At 43.0% G+C, this 18,923-nt stretch overlaps 1 protein-coding gene across 1 annotated transcript in view; it reads left to right on the top strand.

Moving 5' to 3' along the window:
* Nucleotides 1-18,923, top strand: part of LPCAT2 (lysophosphatidylcholine acyltransferase 2) — a gene marked incomplete at its 5' end in the record, with an annotated part of 226,525 nt that overhangs the window by 18,952 nt on the left and 188,650 nt on the right. The window contains one exon of the mRNA XM_082270732.1: nucleotides 14,625-14,764. Coding sequence (XP_082126858.1) covers nucleotides 14,625-14,764 — 140 coding nt within the window. The remainder of the gene's footprint in view (nucleotides 1-14,624; nucleotides 14,765-18,923) is intronic.

Raw genomic sequence — 18,923 nt, 5'->3', positions numbered from 1 at the left:
ACAATCCTATACCCGCTGTTGATCCAGAGAAAGGCGAAAATAAACCCCAGCAAAGCATGATCCAATTTGCTACAGCAGGGGAAAAAAATTCCTTCCTGATCCCCCGAAAGGGAATCGGATATTCCCTGGATCAACTTTACCTAAACAAAAATTTTAGTACCCATTTATATTATGTACACCTAGGAAAGAATCCAGGCCTTTTAATGTACTGCATGTCAAAAAACTTTTGACCTCATTAACAATAATATGTATCCAATAGGAAAGGTATTGCATCTTACATATTTTTAGGAAAAACTAAAAAAAGAAGAGAAAGGGAACCGGAACCAGAAAAAAAATAAACAATAAGTGTAGCAAAAGATAGCCGCTTGCTGACCGCATAAGTTACTTATAAGGCAGCTCTCCTGCGCCAAATCACATACAAGGGCCCTCCTGGGCAGGGGGTGCGCGCTGGCTCGGCGGTGCTGTGATTCGACACCACACCAATCAGTCTTCAGGTCTAGACCAATGATTTTTGGTCTTGACCTGCTGATCAGTTCTGGAGATTCACAGAACAGCATGTGCCTGTGTTTACAAAATACAGGCACATGAATTGATGCGATCTTCTCTCGTAGAGCCCTTTTTTGTTCTAGTGAGAGAAGAAACATAGAAACATAGAATGTGTCGGCAGATAAGAACCATTTGGCCCATCTAGTCTGCCCAATATATCTGAATCCTATGAGTAGTCCCTGGCCCTATCTTATATGTAGGATAGCCTTATGCCTATCCCATGCATGTTTAAACTCCTTCACTGTATTTGCAGCTACCACTTCTGCAGGAAGGTTATTCCATGCATCCACTACTCTCTCAGTAAAGTAATACTTCCTCATATTACTTTTAAACCTTTGCCCCTCTAATTTAAAACTGAAAGCACATCTACAGTGAGTAAAAGCAGCACGCAATCACTTTGGCACCTTTAACCCCCTGATCACACCCACTTAACCCTTTCACTGCCCCTTCCCCAGTGTCATTGGTACACTGTACAGATTATTTTTTTATTTTTTTTACTGATCACTATAGTAATGTCACAGACGACCAGAGATAATGTTAGTGTCAATCCCAGATAGCGTCAGGCCTGATTTCTGCTAGCACTAGCAGGTAAATTTTATTTGTAGCAATTCAAGCAGTCCCTGACAGCCTGGTGCTCTTTTTCCCGTTCGTTGCACTAGGTACCTTTTTTAATTTAGAGGCCTGCGGGATTGTGAATATGTCCGAATTTTATGTAGTTTATCACATTTCATGGGCGTGTGCAATTTTAAAGCATGTCATGTTTCCTATCTTTTGGGCAATATATTGTTTTTGTGCATTAAAATACAAAAAGGTGTATTTTTCTCTTTCATACATGGATGGACACAGCTCCAGAATCTTCTTGACCATTGGGTTATGCTGCCCCCTACAGGAGTAGGACACTAGGCAGGAAAAAGCTTTACCGTGCCTATGGGGCAGTCCTAGGGGGTATACTCACACTTCTTGCTATAGGGCATTCAGTTTAGTTGCAAGCAGTATCAGAAGAAAAATAACCCAACTCAATAGAGGGATAGGTGCTGTGTCCATTATTGAACATGAGATTGAACACTGACTGAGGATATAGTGTAGTACCTGAGTATCTGTGAGTACCTATTTCTACTGTGAGTGTTGTGCGACTGACCAGGCTGTGCGTCTGTGAGTGTTGTGCGACTGTGAGTGTTGTGCGACTGTGAGTGTTGTGCGACTGTGAGTGTCAAGTGAGTGTAGCGGAGTACCAGAGGGTGAGAAGGTAGAGTTAGGAAGCTAGGAAACAGCCACACAGGTTAGACTAAAATTACTGAATCCCCATTAGATTAGTAGGTACAATGTTCGGCGGGTGTGGAGATGCGATTTGGTGTGCATCTTGTGATATGTATGCGTTCCTCGATCATGCGATCGAGGGCGAGTACAAATGCGCAAAATGTAAGCACGTTGCTTCCCTGGAAGCTCAGGTCCTGAATCTAGGGAAGCAGCTGGCAACACTGAGCGGAATGTCCATACCGAAGGAGAGCCAGGATCGTACCCGTCAGGCGCAAGCAGGGGCCTGCACAGAGGTGGGCGGAGTATGGGAGGTGCAAGCATCAGAGCAGAGTAGAGGGGTGACAGTTAGGAGGGGTAGAAGGGGACAAGGCAAGGAGGCCGGTCGTGGGCTGGAGCACCCCAATGAATACGCCCCATTGCGTGATTGCGTGATGTTGGGGAAACCAGTCAGGGACCAGCATTGCTGGCTGCCAGGGGAAGAACTCCTCCAGTGAGGCCGGGAGAGAGGGAAAGGAAAGACAGGTGCTGGTGGTAGGGGACTCAATCATAAGGACAGCCAGTGCAATCTGTCACAAAGACCGTGAGCGCCGAACAGTCTGTTTGTTTACCGGGCGCTCGGGTTCGGCACATCGCGGATCGTGTGGACAGATTACTGGGTGGGGCTGGGGAAAACCCAGTTGTCATGGTACACGTAGGTACAAATGACATAGGCAGAAGAAGATGGAGAGTCCTAAACGATTTCAGGGACTTAGGAGCTAAGTTTAGGACTAGGACCTCCAAGTTAACAAGTGGCTGAGGAGCTGGTGTAGTAAGGAGGGTTTCGGGTTCCTGGAGAACTGGGCCGACTTCTCGGTCGGCCACCGGCTCTTTGGTAGAAATGGATTGCACCTAAATGGGGAGGGTGCAGCTGTACTGGGTGAGAAGATTGCCATAAAGTTAGAGGGGATTTTAAATTAGGTGATGGGGGGGGGGGTACAGATATAGAATTAGCCAGTGGAAAGCAAGATTCAGAGGGCACAAATGAGGACATTAGCGGTAGGGTGTTCAGAGCTCCTAAACCCAGGGTGGGTATGGGGAAAAATCTCAAGAGCAGCCTAAAAACATCAAATGAGGATATATGCAACCGGTCAAAATTAAGAGGTTTATATACCAATGCCAGAAGCCTGGCCAACAAGATGGGAGAGCTGGAGCTACTGATGTTTGAGGAGGACTTAGATTTTGTGGGGATAACAGAGACTTGGTTTGACAGCTCCCATGACTGAATGGCGACCATTCAGGGGTACTCCCTTTATCGCAGAGATAGAGAAGGTAAAAAAAGGGGGAGGGGTATGTCTGTAAATTAAGAACAGTGTACAGGTAAATATGAGGGATAATATTAATAATGGAGCTATGGACTAGGTAGAATCCCTATGGGTAGAACTTCAAAGGGAAGGCACTGTGGGGAAGGTAATGTTGGACATATGCTATAGGCCCCCCAACCAGAGGGAGGAGGGGGAGGAGGACCTCCTTTTACAGATAGGATTGGCAGCAAAGATGGGAAATGTCATTATAATGGGGGACTTTAATTATCCAGATATAGACTGGGCAGAAGGAATCGCGCATTCAGCCAAGGCTCGGCAGTTCCTAAATGTTTTGCAGGACAATTTCATGGTTCAGATGGTGAATGCACCGACAAGAAACAATGCGGTACTTGACCTCCTGATTCAAAGAAAAATTTGATTCATGTGGGGTGGTCCCCTGAGTGCCACATCCCAAATTGGAATACAAGAACAATGGAGTTCCCCTTGGTGCGGGACTTTTAAGGCACTATATAATATCAAGATACACAATTTAATTGAAAACTTTATTGAAAAAGTAGATAAATACAAAAAAGAAAAAATTGTTAAAATACTTGGCAAGTTATACAGACATAATGTACACAGCGAAATGCACCACATATGAACCGCGGGTATTCACCCGACGCGTTTCGGAGAGGAACCCCGAACTCCTTCTTCAGGGGTGCCCGCAGGAGGTGGTATGTTCACTGTAAAGAATGGAGAAAACTTGCCTGCCTATAAAGGCTAAAAACAGGAGATCAATATGCCGAAAGGCGCCAACCTAGGATGCCGTGTAGAAATGCCGAGCATGAGATAACATCTACTTTGCCAAGCTGGATTTGTCTGCCCGTTACAAGAGTCTTCTGGGGGTTCCAGCTATTCCTACCCCCTTTTTCCCTTGTGGGAAATTCGGGTTGCAAGCAGTTTTTCAACCACCTGTGACATACAGAGAATTTCTCTTTTGGGTCCAACATCGAGCATTTCTACACGGCATCCTAGGTTGGCGCCTTTCGGCATATTGATCTCCTGTTTTTAGCCTTTATAGGCAGGCAAGTTTTCTCCATTCTTTACAGTGAACATACCACCTCCTGCGGGCACCCCTGAAGAAGGAGTTCGGGGTTCCTCTCCGAAACGCGTCGGGTGAATACCCGCGGTTCATATGTGGTGCATTTCACTGTGTACATTATGTCTGTATAACTTGCCAAGTATTTTAACAATTTTTTCTTTTTTGTATTTATCTACTTTTTCAATAAAGTTTTCAATTAAATTGTGTATCTTGATATTATATAGTGCCTTAAAAGTCCCGCCCCAAGGGGAACTCCATTGTACTTGACCTCCTGATCACCAACAATACAGACCTGCTTACGGATATAGAAATACGGGGCAACTTGGGAAACAGTGACTATAGGTCAATTAGTTTCAGTAATAATCATAGTAATAGGAAACAAGGGTAATATAAGAACACTGAATTTCAAAAGAGCCAGTTTCCCAAAACTGTGCTCGCTGCTAGAAAATATCAAATGGGATAGAACCCTGGGAACAAAGAACACTGAGGAAAAATGGGAGTTCTTCAAGAGCATACTTAACAAAGGGATTGGCCAGTGCATTCCAAAGGGAAATGAATTTAAAAGAGCGAAACTAAACCCTGGGTGGCTAAACTCCAACATAAAAATGCATATTAGTGCTAAAGAAAAGGCCTTCAAAAAATAAAAGGCTGAGGGGTCATTGGCAGCATTCAAGCATTACAAAGAGTGTAATAAGAAATGTAAAGACGAAATCAAGGCGGCTAAAATAGAACACGAGAGACATATAGCGGAAGAGAGTAAAAAGAACCCCAAAAAATTATTTAAGTACTGTATATAAACAGTAAGAAAGGGAGGCCAGAACACATTGGCCCCATAAAAGATGACAAAGGAAATCTGGACACAGAGGACAGAGAAAAGGCAAAAGTGTTAAATAATTTCTCTCTTCAGTCTTCACAAAAGAATCGGGGGGGGGGGGGCTACACTAACCCAGCTTGTAAGGCCAAACTAAATAATACACCTCAGGAAGTACCGCCATGGCTAACAGAAGATAGATTTAGAAATAAACTAGAGAAACTTAACATAAATAGAGAAACTTAACATAAATAAATCACAGCGACCGGATGGCTTGCACCCGAGGGTTCTTAAAGAGCTCAGCCGGGTGATTGCCAGACCATTATTCTTGATCTTTAAGGATAGTTTACAGATGGGTATGGTCCCAGCTGATTGGAAAAAAGCCAACGTGGTACCAATATTTAAAAAAGGGGAGAGATATATCCCGGGTAACTATAGGCCGGTCAGCCTAACATCAATAGTCTGCAAGATTTTGGAGGGGATGTTAAGGGACCACATACAAGACTTTAGTAATGAAAATGGTATTCGTAGTAATCAGCATAGATTCATGAAAAATCGTTTTTGCCAAACCAATCTATTAACCTTCTATGATGAAGTGAGCTGCCACCTAGATAAAGGTAAGCCTGTGGATGTGGTGTATTTGGACTTTGCAAAGGCCTTTGACACCGTTCCCCACAAATGCTTACTGTTCAAACTAAGGAAGGTAGGTATGGACCATAAGGTGAGTACCTGGATAGAGAACTAGCTCCAGTGGAGAGTGCAAAGGGTGGTGATTAATGGGGAGTACTCGGATTGGGCAGGTGTAGAAAGTGGGGTCCCCCAGGGTTCTGTCCTGGGACCAATCATGTTTAATTTATTCATAAATGATCTAGAGGAGGGGATATCTAGTACAATCTCAGTATTTGTGGATGATACTAAACTAAGCATTCCAATATCGTCTATGCAGGATGTGGAAACCTTACAAGCGGACCTGAACAAAATAATGGGGTGGGCAACTACATGGCAGAGGAGGTTTAATTTTAAAAAATGTAAAGTAATGCACTTGGGTGCAAGAAACCAGAAAGCAAGCTACTCACTAGGGGGGGGAACCTCTGGGTGAGTCTAGGATGGAAAAGGACCTGGGGGTACTGGTAGACAACAGGCTTGGCAGTGGCATGCAATGCCAAGACGCTGCAAGCAAAGCCAACAGAATACTGGGATGCATAAAAAAGGGGATTCACTCCAGAAATAAAGAGATTATTCTCCCACTCTACAAGACTCTGGTCCGGCCACATCTGGAGTATGCTGTCCAGTTCTGGGCACCGGTCCTCAGGAAGGATGTGCTGGAACTGGAGAGAGTCCAGAGAAGGGCAACAAAAATAATTGGGGGAATGGAGGACATCAGCTATGAGGAAAGACTACAAGCACTGAACTTATTCTCTCTCGAGAAGAGACGATTGAGGGGGGATATGATATCAATGTACAAATACTGTACTGGCGACCCTAGCATAAGGAACAAACTATTCAGAGAAAGGGAATACAATAAGACTCGAGGCCACTCACTAAAACTAGAGGAAAGGCGGTTTAACCTTAAAATACGTAGGGGATTCTTCACTATAAGAGCAGTAAGAATGTGGAATTCTCTTCCACAAGCAGTCGCATCAGCAGGGAGCATCGATGGTTTCAAAAAACTATGAGATGGGCACCTTAAAGACCACAACATAGAGGGGTGTACAATGTACGGTTAACAGCAAACACACACACACATCATAGGTTGAACTGGATGGACGGATGTCTTTTTTCAACCTCACTAACTATGTAACTATGTAACATCAGAGAAAAGGATTTTACGTTAAGACAAAAATCCAATTTTCTATTTCAATCATTTACGGACACAGCTCTAGAATCTTCTTGACCATTGGGACATCCCAAAGCAGTATCAAACATGAGGGGGTGGGATAAAACACAGCAGAAAAAAATTCCCAAAAGGCTAAGCCTAGCCAACCAGGTAACATGGAGCTCAGCCAGGAACAACTGGAGCTCACCTGAAAAAAACATACCCTCAAAGAGGACTAATACTCTTAAACAGCGGCCTGCAAAATGTTGCGGCCAAAAGCAGCATTCGCAGATGCCAGCACATCTATAGTATAACATTTTGTGAAAGCGTGTACAGATGACCAGGTGGCTGTGTCCGTCAATGAACATCAGAGAAAAGGATTTTAGGGTAAGACAAAAATCAAAATTTTTACAATAAGTTTGTGTTTCAAAATCTGCTGCATAAATACTGAGTACTGTGTGACATAATAAAATTACAGCACCCACCATTTTATTCTCTAGGGCCCCTGCTTTAAAAAAATATATAATGTTTGGGGGGTTCAAAGTAATTTTCTAGCAAAAAAAAAAGGTTTTTCATGTAAACAAAAAGCGTCAGAAAAGGCTTGGTCTTAAAGTGGTTAGAAGAGTGGGTAATGTGTGGCCTAAGCCACACTTTTTATGTTGGGCATAAAATACCAGGACAATTCAAACAACCCTAAAATTAACCAAAGTAGACAACCCAAGGTATTTGCTGAGAGGCATGTTGAGTTCATGGAATTTTTTATTTTTTTTGCCACAGGTTTTTGGAAAATTACATATTCTCTTTTTACTCAAAGTTGTGACTTTAAGATCTTTCTCACACATACCATGTATATATGTGGAATTACACCCCAAAACACATTCTGCTACTTCTCCCAATTATGGGGATACCACATATGAGAGACTTTCTGGTAGTCTAGCCATGTACAGGACCCCAAAATACAAAAAGCGCCTTCAGGCATTTAAAAGGCAATATTTCCTTATTACATTGCCTATTACATTTTGAGGCCCTGGAATGCCAGGATAGTACAAAACAACTTTTTTTTCAAAGTAGACACCTTAAGGTATTTGCTAAGATGCATGGTGAGTATTTTGCAGAGCTCGTTTGTTAATTTTTTTGGAAAGTGAAGAAAGAGAACGGAAATGTATTTTTTCTTTTCTTTTTTTAATTTTCAAAACCTTGTGACAAAAAATGAGAGCTATAAAATGATTACCATGCCTCTCATCAAATTTCTTGGGTGTCTAATTCCCAAAAATGGGTCATTTGGGGGAGTGTTTGTACTATCCTAGCATTTCAGGGCCTCTGAAACTATGATAGGTGGTGAGGAACTGACATGAACAAATACACTGATTGAAAGCCTGAAGGTGGTCATTGGATTTTGGGGGCCTGGACATGGCTAGTCTGCCAAAAAAATCTCTCAAATGTGGTATCCCCATACTCGGGAGAAGTAGCAGAATGTGTTTGAGTGTTATTTCACATATACCTATTGCATGCATGAGCATGCATTTAAGTTACAATTTTGTGTAAAAAAAAAAAAAAAAAAAATTAAACTTGGAGGCAAAAATGTATATCTTCCATGAATTCAACATGCCTCTCCACAAATAGCTTGGGGTGTCTACTTTTCAAAAAGAGGTCATTTGGGGGGGGGGGGGGGGGAGTTGTTGTCCTGGGGAAGTGAAATGAGGAAATTATACCCTTTAAAAGCAGAAAGGTGGTCATTGGTTTTCGAGCCCTGTACGCGGCAGGGCTCCCAAAATGTCTCACACATGGTATCCCCATACTCAGGAGAAACCATCAAATGAATTTTGGGGTGTAATTCCACATGTACCTAGGGCATGTGTGAGCAATATATTATTTAAAGGATTTGTTGCCCTAAAAAAAAAAAAAAGTAGAGCTCTTGTTTCCTTATAGCAGGTTAAACAGCACAGTGCTTGTGCTGTCTAACCTGCCCCTCTGAAAACTGCAAAGAACCTGGCAGATCCTGCCAGTTTCAGCCCTCTCCTCTGTGTCCTGAAGATGATAATCATGGCTGCTGAGCCCTGACTACCGTGGTTGGCCTGTGTGCCTCTCATCCGTTGTGCCTCCTCTCTGCTCTCCTCCATCCTCTTCCCCATCCCTGCCTGTGAGCTCAAGAGTCTGTGTCTCTGTCTCAACCCCTCCCCCTGCTGCTGTTAATAAAAAAGTACAATATCACTGCCAGCCTCTCTTTTGAGCTGCCATCCTGCACTGTATAAGTGTTTGTAAGAAACAAAGGCTCTAAATACCTTTTTGTAAAGTAACTTCAGGCCGGTCACGTGACTCCTGGCCACTCTGATAACACAATCTAGGGCTACAGTGAGAGGAGCCAAATGGTAGCTCAGCGGTCACGTGACTCCTGGGTGACATCAGAGGGAGAGCCCTGGATAGTATTAGCAGAGCGGGTGGGAGTCAAGTGACTTGCCTGAAGACGCTTCACAAAAAGGTATTTAGAGCCTTCATTAGTTGCAAAAACTTATACAGTGCAGGATGGGAGCTTGAAAGTGAGGGACTTGCAGCAAAGCAAAATTTAGGGTTACAAACCCTTTAAGTAAGAATTTTTTTTTTGTCATTTTTAAAAACTTGTGACAAAACATACAATCTCTCATGGGCTCAACATGCCTCTCAACAAATTCCTTGGGGTGTCCACTGCTTGGGAGGGGGGTTGTACTGTCCTGGCATTTTAGCAGCTCAATAAATAATATTGATACTCAGTCAGAAAGTAAAAGCTTGCTTAAATTCCAGTATATTATACTATATACCATTTGTATAATGGCAGAATACCTTTTGACCTAAATTTATAATGAAATTTGAGTTTATTTGATAACAAAAAGTAGACCTTTTTTTTCCCCCAAATTTTTGGTCTTTTTCCATTTAGATTGCAAAAAATAAACAGGGTGGTGATCAAACACCACCAAAAGAAATCTCTATTTGTGTGAAAAAAAAGTAGATACATTTTGTTTAGGTACAGCGTTGCATGACCACGCAATTACCAGTTAAATTAGCGCAGTGCCAAATAGCAAAAATGCCCTGGTCAGGAAGAGGGTAAAACCTTCCGGAGGCCAAGTGAAGAAAAAGAAGAGAGAGGAAAAAAAAGTTATGTGCCACCACATTTTTGCTTATGCAACTATAGGCTCATCAAAGAGTGCCTGATATTTCTCCGATACAGTAAACTGGGTCCACTGACACCACGTCTTAATAAAACAGGCTTCCTGTCTATTTACTGATGCAGTAGGTTTCTCCATGCGCATTATATAATTTGCTGCTCTGATTCAATGTCCTACAGTAGAAGGGGAGGAGGATTTCCACTTCATTAGTATACCGGCCCTAGCCACATTGAGAAGATACAGTATCTCACTACTGAATTGTGATATCTGCACTTTGAGAGAGCGCTAAGATGTAACAAACAAACTGCTGGATCTCGGTCAAGAGTGCGGTCGGAAACAACTCAAATAAATATATATATATATATATATATATATATTGTGACGAGACCAATCTCGCCACTGGGCGTTGGAGAAGCCTGGTTGCTCGCCTCCTGCAATGTGACTATGGACCCTCTCATCAGCCCATGCTAAACATAAACACCATGGCAATTTGACTGTATTTGTGGCATCTGAGCGCTGTTTGGATATGTTGAGCGCTCAGATCCAGGCTATCGGGGGATGTGGGGGTTCTGTTCAGTAGACTGGGAGTTATGCATTTTTGTGTCTTTTTGTGTTTCTTTAAACATGTGGCTAATGGAGTCTTGCCTCTATCCTGGAAGCTAAAACGTATTCCTGTAAACTGTAAGGAACAGGAAGTCAACTCCTAATATAGGCATTACAGGAAGTTCTGAGGAGACGGGCTGTCTATTGACACTCAGAGTAATGTGTATTGAGGGCTCGTTAGGGAACCATTGTTCTGTGTCTGACTATAGTTTACATTGATTGCCCCCTGGGGCTTCTGTCTCCTTGCATTGGTCAAAGCTATCTGACCAATCCCTGTTGACTCATTTTCAAGCCCTCATTTGCATGGGCTGGAGAGGACCTTATTGGGAACTGCAAGTACTTTACAAATGACCAATGGGAAAGCGGTTGTTGGGGGAAGGATGTTCCAATTTCTGTATAAAAGTGTGCTGTGTTCTTCCAATAAAGGTTGATGTTGTTCCTGTTTTAACCTCAACTCAGAGCTTTGTCTCGTTATTGGGGGAATCTGCTGCAGGGATTGCTATGGTCTTCCATACTCCCTTAGAGAATCACTAAGCTCTTGTAAGAGCTTGTATAAGAGCTTGTTCTGCTGCACTCTCTGGGGAAAGAGAGGTTCACCCACAGGAACCTGGAGCCTTGTCGTTGGTCCAGGGTGGGTAGGAGATGCCAAGACCCTAACCAAGCTGCGGCGGTTCGTGGAGTCTGAAGTGCTTACGGTGTCTGGTGGAGTGCTTGGAGCCCTCGGGAAGCACTAGGAGCGTCTGTCAATGGAGGTACCTGCTCAGGGGTGCCCTGTTCCGTAACAATCGGTGGCAAGCGACGGGATGGAACCAGCAGTGGAGTACAGATACTCTCTGAGAGAATATGACCGTATGGTGTGGTTACGGCTGAACTTTTTCGGACCCAATCCACTGGAGAGATCCAAGCGGTTCGTGAAGAACTTAGTGTTCGGGACTCTGCTAGACAGGGCAGAGAGAGAGGGCCAGCTGGCACGTTGGGAGGAACTCCAGCGGCAGGTACAGTTAAGGGAAGAGGAGAACCCAGTCTCCATTCCCCAGCGGCAGCCTGATTTATTGGGAATTGGGAGCCCAGTCTCCATTCTCCAGCGGCAGGCTGAGTTAAAGGGGGCAGAGACAGTCGGTCCTGTCGCCCAGCAGCAGGACTCTGTGTTGGGAGGAGAGACAGTCGGTCTCCCTCCACAAAGACTGGAAGTATGTATGGGAGAGGAGATTGTTACCCCCTCTCCCCAGCGGCAGCTTAATGTACCAGGGGGAGACTGTAAGCCCCCCACCAGTGCAGATGGGACCAAGGTCTCTCCACCGGTCCTGCAGGGAATTGGGAGCCCAGTCTCCATTCCCCAGCGGCATTGTAAAGTGCAGGGAGAGGAGAGCAGTGTCCTCCCTCCCCAGCGGCAGTGTGATGTGCCGGGAATTGGGAGCCCAGTCTCCATTCCCCAGCGGGAGATACAGCAGGGAATTGGGAGCCCAGTCTCCATTCCCCAGCGGCAGAGTATCCTACAGGGAATAGAGAGCCCAGTCTCCTTTCACCAGCAGCAGGACTCTGTGTTGGGAGGAGAGACAGTCGGTCTCCCTCCGCAAAGACTGGAAGTATGTATGGGAGAGGAGATTGTTACCACCTCTCCCCAGCGGCGGATCAATGATGGGCAGAGTGTTCTATCGGGAGAGGAGCTTGTTACCCCCTCTCCCCAGCGGCAGCTTAATGTACCAGGGGGAGACTGTAAGCCCCCCACCGCTGCAGATGGGACCGTGGTCTCTGCACCTACCACACAGGGGATAGGGATGGTCGGTCCTACCCCCCCACGACAGAGCTGTGTATCCAAGGGGGAGACAGTGAGTCTCCAGCCACCAGGCTCCAACCAGACTACTCCGGTTGTAGTGCTGGCACCAGGACAGAGTACCGCTGGTCTCTGCCCACTCAGCAACCCACCAAGGCAGCCTACCAGTCCCCTACACAGCCGTGGTGAGGCACCTGGACATGGACAAGTTTCTCCTCTAACCAGGTGTAGTAACCATTTATTGTGGGTGGGCCGTACTGTTTTTTTCTGCTTTGTGGGTGGGCTGCTGGACTAACAAGGGCGCTGACCGGCAGGAGGTCAGGTACCCTGTTAGTCTTTTTGGAAAGGGGGAGAGATGTGACGAGACCAATCTCGCCACTGGGCGTTGGAGAAGCCTGGTTGCTCACCTCCAGCAATGTGACTATGGACCCTCTCATCAGCCCATGCTAAACATTAACACCATGGCAATTTGACTGTATTTGTGGCATATATGTATTTGTGGCAGATATGTTGAGCGCTCAGATCCAGGCTATCGGGGGATGGGTTGAATGTGGGGGTTCTGTTCAGTAGACTGGGAGTTATGCATTTTTGTGTCTTTTTGTGTGTCTTTAAACATGTGGCTAATGGAGTCTTGCCTCTATCCTGGAAGCTAAAACGTATTCCTGTAAACTGTAAGGAACAGGAAGTCAACTCCTAATATGGGCATTATAGGAAGTTCTGAGGAGACGGGCTGTCTATTGACACTCAGAGTAGTGTGTATATATATATATATATATATATATATATATATATATATATATATATATATATATATATTATAATATGGTATAGATAGATCTATAGTTGTCCAAAGTATAGAGTATAGATCTATGTTTGTCCCAAGCATGTTTGAAGCCTTTAACTGTCAGTAAAATAATACTTTTTAGAATTGGTTTCCTCCAGTTTTTTTTTTTTTTTTTTTTTTGAGCTCATGTCCCAGTGTTCTTGAGTTGGTTTCATATTAAAAAAAAAACTGCCCTACTGAACTTTATTCACCTCTTGACGTCTCCCCTTTCCCTTCTTTTTTTCCCGACTGTACATATTTTGTTTCTAAAGTCTCTCTTAATATGTTTTATCCCCCAGACCTTTCACCATTTTTGTTACCTGTCTCTGGACTCGTTCTGTCTTATCAATCTCTTTTGTAATTGAGGTCTCCAGAAGTGGGCACAGTATTCTAAATTAGGTCTCACTATAGATCTATATTGGGGAATCAGAACCTGCTTCCTCCTGCTGGTGATCCCTTTAGTGATGCATCCTAGAATTCTATTCACTTTGCCCACTGTCTTGTTTGCTTATTTTGCAATCACTTGAAATAAGTACCCCTACCTCTTTTTCTTCTGTAGTGCTGGCTTACACTGTACCCCAGTGTTGTACTCTCTCAAGGAAGTGACACAAGATAATGCTGTAATTGAATTACTTGCCAGCTCAGAAGAGGGGGTATAAGCCTAGATTGTATATCTGCTATAGATTTCCAGTCATTTCAATCTCTAAAATCTTTTTTTCTGAATTTATGAGCTTCTGTAAATTGGTGCATTCTAGTGTCGGATAACCTCAGCGTAAAATCTGGGTTACCAGTCACTGACATCATAGGTGATGTCGTTGCGGAGCTTACCACACTACATTTAATCATATGAGCTATTTTATAAGTGCTTCTTAAAAAAGGACGGTCCTTTACCTGATCAAAGCCCAGGTTACATAGCCAAGGAAGAGCCATGAGCGGAATGGGCGATTTATAGATTATTCAATTGATATCCAGCTCATTACCTTGCTATGATTGCACCAGTCCAGTATCCAAGACAGATGTGCTGAATAGTATTGCTGAACCATGTCTGGGAATCCGATGCCCCCAGAACATTTGGGCATGATAAGTATATCTACCTTGATGCTTTTTAAACGTTTTCCTTTTAAATATATATTTATCACAAGCTGTAATATACATAGTGGAAGTAGCAGCTTTATAAGCAGGAATAATTCTTGAAGTTTCTGAGAAAAAAGTTTACTTTTACAGCTACAGTATTTTCTCAAAGTTATAACAAATGTTTTGGATATGAAATCCAACAAGGAACCTGCTGTGTAGTCATGAAAAAATGCATTTTAACTACATCTTTTAAGCAGACCTTGTGACAAGACCTCTTCAACCACTTTTACTGTTATCCATAGATATCTATATAACTACCTTAAAGATTGTTTAGTTGTATATTTACGTTATCTTGAGATGTTTAATAATTGCTTTCATTGCATTTTGCTTGATTTCAGATGCTGCTATGTGGTCTTTTCATTCTACCATTAAGGATAATATTTTTTCTGACTTTCCTAATAATGGCATGGTTCGTTGCATCCTTCACTACCTGCTGTATTTCGAATTCGAGCATGGAGCCACTAAGGGGATGGAGAAGGTATGTGTTTGTCAAGGAAAATGCAATTGCATTAGATGGGCAGTTGTTTGTTATAATCAGTGTTGGAGTAGTTACTCAAAAAATGTAATTAGTTATTAGTTACTAGTTACCTGTAAATTGTAATGAGATTCAGCGGACCTTTAATTTGGGCATTGTGGCAGCAGCCATCAGAGTATACTTGCTGTCCAAGACCGATGCAAATCTGTCTTTGAGTACCTGTGATATGAAATAGTAGGCTACATTAGACAAACATATACAGTTCAATTAACAGCTTTTACAGCCTCATAAATCATTCAGTATGTGTTTACCTGTACAATAGCACCAGGCTATGGATGCATGCAAGATGGATGCATAGTTCGCCTATATCACCTTGAACGTGCCCGATCTCGTCTGATCTCGGAAGCTAAGCAGCGTCAGGCCTGGTTAGTACCTGGATGAGAGACTGCTTGGGAATACCAGGTGCTGTAGGCTAAAAAAAAAAAGATGGATGCATTGTTATGTTTAGCAAACGTGAGAATTTTATAGGTCCAATTCAGACGAGTGTTTGGTCTGTCCTTTTTTTTTTTTAAAAAAAAGGAATTTTTACATAAAAATATACAGAAACACACATGAACTTCAAAAATATGGAAATACACATCATTACGTTGTATACATAGGTAAAAACCCAGGTGTGTTTTTGGGTCTCATGTGTGGTGTGAGTGTGCAAGTCCCCTAGCACGCCATATATGGTAAATAGAGCAATTGGAGGAGGAGGTGCAATGCAGCCCAATCCACAAGGGGGGTCTTTCAACAGCTAACTTGGTGCACTGTTAAAGGGACACATTAGGACCACAGTGGGGGGAAACTCTCATCTGGGACAACCTGTGATCTCTTTTTCTAGGCAATAATAATAATATGTATACTGCAAGGAAAGAGAAGACCATAAAAGTAGAGAAGAACTAAGGAAAAATATGAACCAGAAGAGAGACTATGGGGAAGGAGGTAGGAAAGGATGGAGATTAGGAAAGGGAAGTTGGAATCAGGACATCGTACCTCAAGAACCTGAATTAGTAATTTATAGTAGGTCTTATTAAATTATGTGTTTAGCTATTTGTGTGCAATCCTGTCCTGAATTTGAATCAACTGTTGTGGCTCAAAGGAACCACCCAAATCTTTTTTGCATTGGGAAACATAGGGCAGAGGACATACAAATTTCCTTTCCAAAAGAGTACTATACACTGTGTGCAAAATTATTAGGCAAGTTTTTTTGGCCAAATCATAATTTTTATGCATTTTGTCCAACTCCAAGCTGTATAAACTTGACTGCTTATTGGATTTAAACATATCAGGTGATGTGCATTTGTGTACTGAGGGAGTGTGTGGCCTAAGGAGGTTAACACTCTATATGAAGGTGTGCATAATTATTAGGAAGCTTTTTTCCTCAGGCAAAATGGGCCAAAAAAGGGATTTAACTGACTCTGAAAAGTCAAAATTGTAAAAAGTCTTTTAGAAGGAAGCAGCACTCCTGACATTGGATGTGATCACAGAACCACCAAACCTTTTGTTGCAAATAGTCAACTGGGTCACAAGAAGTGTATTTATATAAAAAAAGATGCAAATTAACTGCCAAAGATTTGAGAAGAATTACACGTGAAGCTACCAGGAACCAATTATCCTCCAGTGCTGTCATATTCCAGAACTGCAACCTACCTGGAGTGCCCAGAAGTACAAGGTGTTCAGTACTCCGAGACATGGCCAAGGTAAGGAAGGCTGAAACTGGACTGCCACTGAACAAGACCCAAGCTGAAACATCAAGACTGGGCCAAGAAATATCTGAAGACCGATTTTTTTTCAAAGGTTTTATAGATTTATGTGATGAGAGTGACTTGACGAACCAGATGGATGGGTCTGTGACTGGATCAGTAATGGGCTCAAAGCTCCACTACCACTCAGATGCCAGCAAGGTGGAGGTGGGGTAACTCAAAATCAACTCCCAAACCTACTTTCAGTTTTTAGAAGACACTTTCTTCAAGCAGTGGTACAGGAAAAAGACTGCATCTTTCAAGAAGACCATGATATTTATGCAGGACAATGCTCCATGGCATGCATTGAAGTACTCCACTATTGTAGCTAGCCAATAAAGGCCTTAAAGATGAAAAAATAATGACCTGACCCCCTTCCTCATCTGACCTAAACCCTATTGAGAACTTGTGGGCACTTCGTAAACAGGAGATTTAAAGTGAAGGAAAACAGTACACCTCTCTGAACAGTGTCTGGGAGGCTGTGGTTGCTGCTGCACACAAAGTTGATTGTCAACAGATTTAGGCCCCTTTCAAACAGGCTTTCCAATCAGGTCCACATGTCTGTTTTTCAGGCGGACCTGATCAGATGCTCCATGCACCCCTATGGAGCAGCAGATGTCAGTGGTGACATGTCCGCTGACACCTGCTGCTATCCGATCCAATCCTGTCTGTGCAATCCAGACAGATGGAAACCCTATTTTTCCATCCATCTGGAGGATCAGATGACAACGGACAGGCGGTTCATTTTAAACCGATCTCCCATAGAGGGGAGCAGGGCTCTGACAGGTCCCTCTCTGCACAGTGAGCGGAGACGGACCTGTCATCCGCCTGCTCAGCGGGGTTCGGTGGATCAATCCCCGTTGAGCAAAACTGAGTTTGCCGGGTGGAAAGTTCGTGTGAAAGGACCCTAAGATACGGACAGACTCCATGAATGGAATGCTTATGGCTATTATTGAAAAAGAAGGGTGGCTAGATTGGTCTCTGATTTTTTTTTTTGTCAGAAATGTTTATTTATAAATTTTGAGTTATTTCTTTTTTATTATCACTTTAACGTATGAAAATATATGGGAACATTCTCGTTTTTCATTTAGTTGCAAAATAATTTGGCACACTAATAGTTGCCCAATAATTGTGCACACATATTCTCCAAAGAAAGCCAAAGCCTCACTTTTACTTTCTTAAATATTCAGGTTTAAGGTTTATTAACATTTTGGACTGACTGAGAGCACGGTTTTGTTCAATAATGAACTGAATCCTCAAAAATACAACTTGCCTAATAATTGCCACACAGTGTAGATCAAGATTACCATACCCCTAGAGGGAGACATTGGTGTTTGAAAAGCACATTTTTGTATTTCAAATTTAAGGATATGGAAACATCACCACAGGAGGAATTTGAGGGCTGTAGCTAGTGGGAGATGTTTAACATATTGCACATAGCCAGTAAGTCATACAGCCAGCAAAAGTCTGTTTAGGTCCATCACAAGAATCTATGTGGCTCTTTTTATCCCAAGGGTAAAGAAGGATTGTTAGTGAAAGTTGCAATCGACATATGGGGCATTTGTAATCTCAGAGTTTTTCCATACGTTTTTTCAATGATTACTTAAAGTGGTTCTAAAGCTTTATAATTTTAACCTTAATACATTCTCTGAAATAAGGTAAAAAAAAAAACCCTCTGTCACCATCAGTAGCATGATGGTTGGTCATAAAACCCACTTGTTCATTCTTTATTAATCTCAAAATGCCATTGTCTATCTTAACCCCAAGAATTTTACCAAAAACTGCACATCTAAATTTAGTTAGAACTTTGGTTTACAATTCAGTAAGAACATTGGTCTAAGATGTATGGCCGTGTTTGATTTTGTCAACATGCAGATACTGGCAGTAAAAAAAGTGTCTGGCTTATTACTAGGGTTGAGCGGACACCTAGATGTCCGTGTTCGACGGGTTCAGCCGAACTTTAAAAAATAGTCCGGGTCCGTGTCCCGGACTTTTACCGAACTTTTCCCGGACACCGAACCCCATTGAAGTCAATGGGGACCCGAACTTTAAGGCACTAAAATGGCTCTAAAACACCAAAGGAAAGGGCTAGAGTGCTGCAAATGGCAGCAAAACGTAATTAAGAGCATGGCAAGTGCTCTGCAAACAAATGTGGATAGGGAAATAACTTAAAACAACAAAAAAAAAACAGAAAAATAAAACAATGTTCTTCTTCATCTCTGAAGGACGAGGCCCATATGGAGTAGGAGGGAGGTTGAGGTGGTGGTGGATGTGGCGGTGACATAGGCATGCGCACAGGGTGTGCCGGGTGTGCCTGGGCACACCCTAATCACCTAGGGCACATAGCATTGCCAGTGAGGAGATGGGAAAGATCTCCC

This window comes from Pelophylax lessonae (assembly GCF_965119305.1).
Source record: "Pelophylax lessonae genome assembly, chromosome: 10".
Lineage (NCBI taxonomy): Eukaryota > Metazoa > Chordata > Amphibia > Anura > Ranidae > Pelophylax > Pelophylax lessonae.
This window is presented reverse-complemented; position numbering and strand designations above follow the sequence as displayed.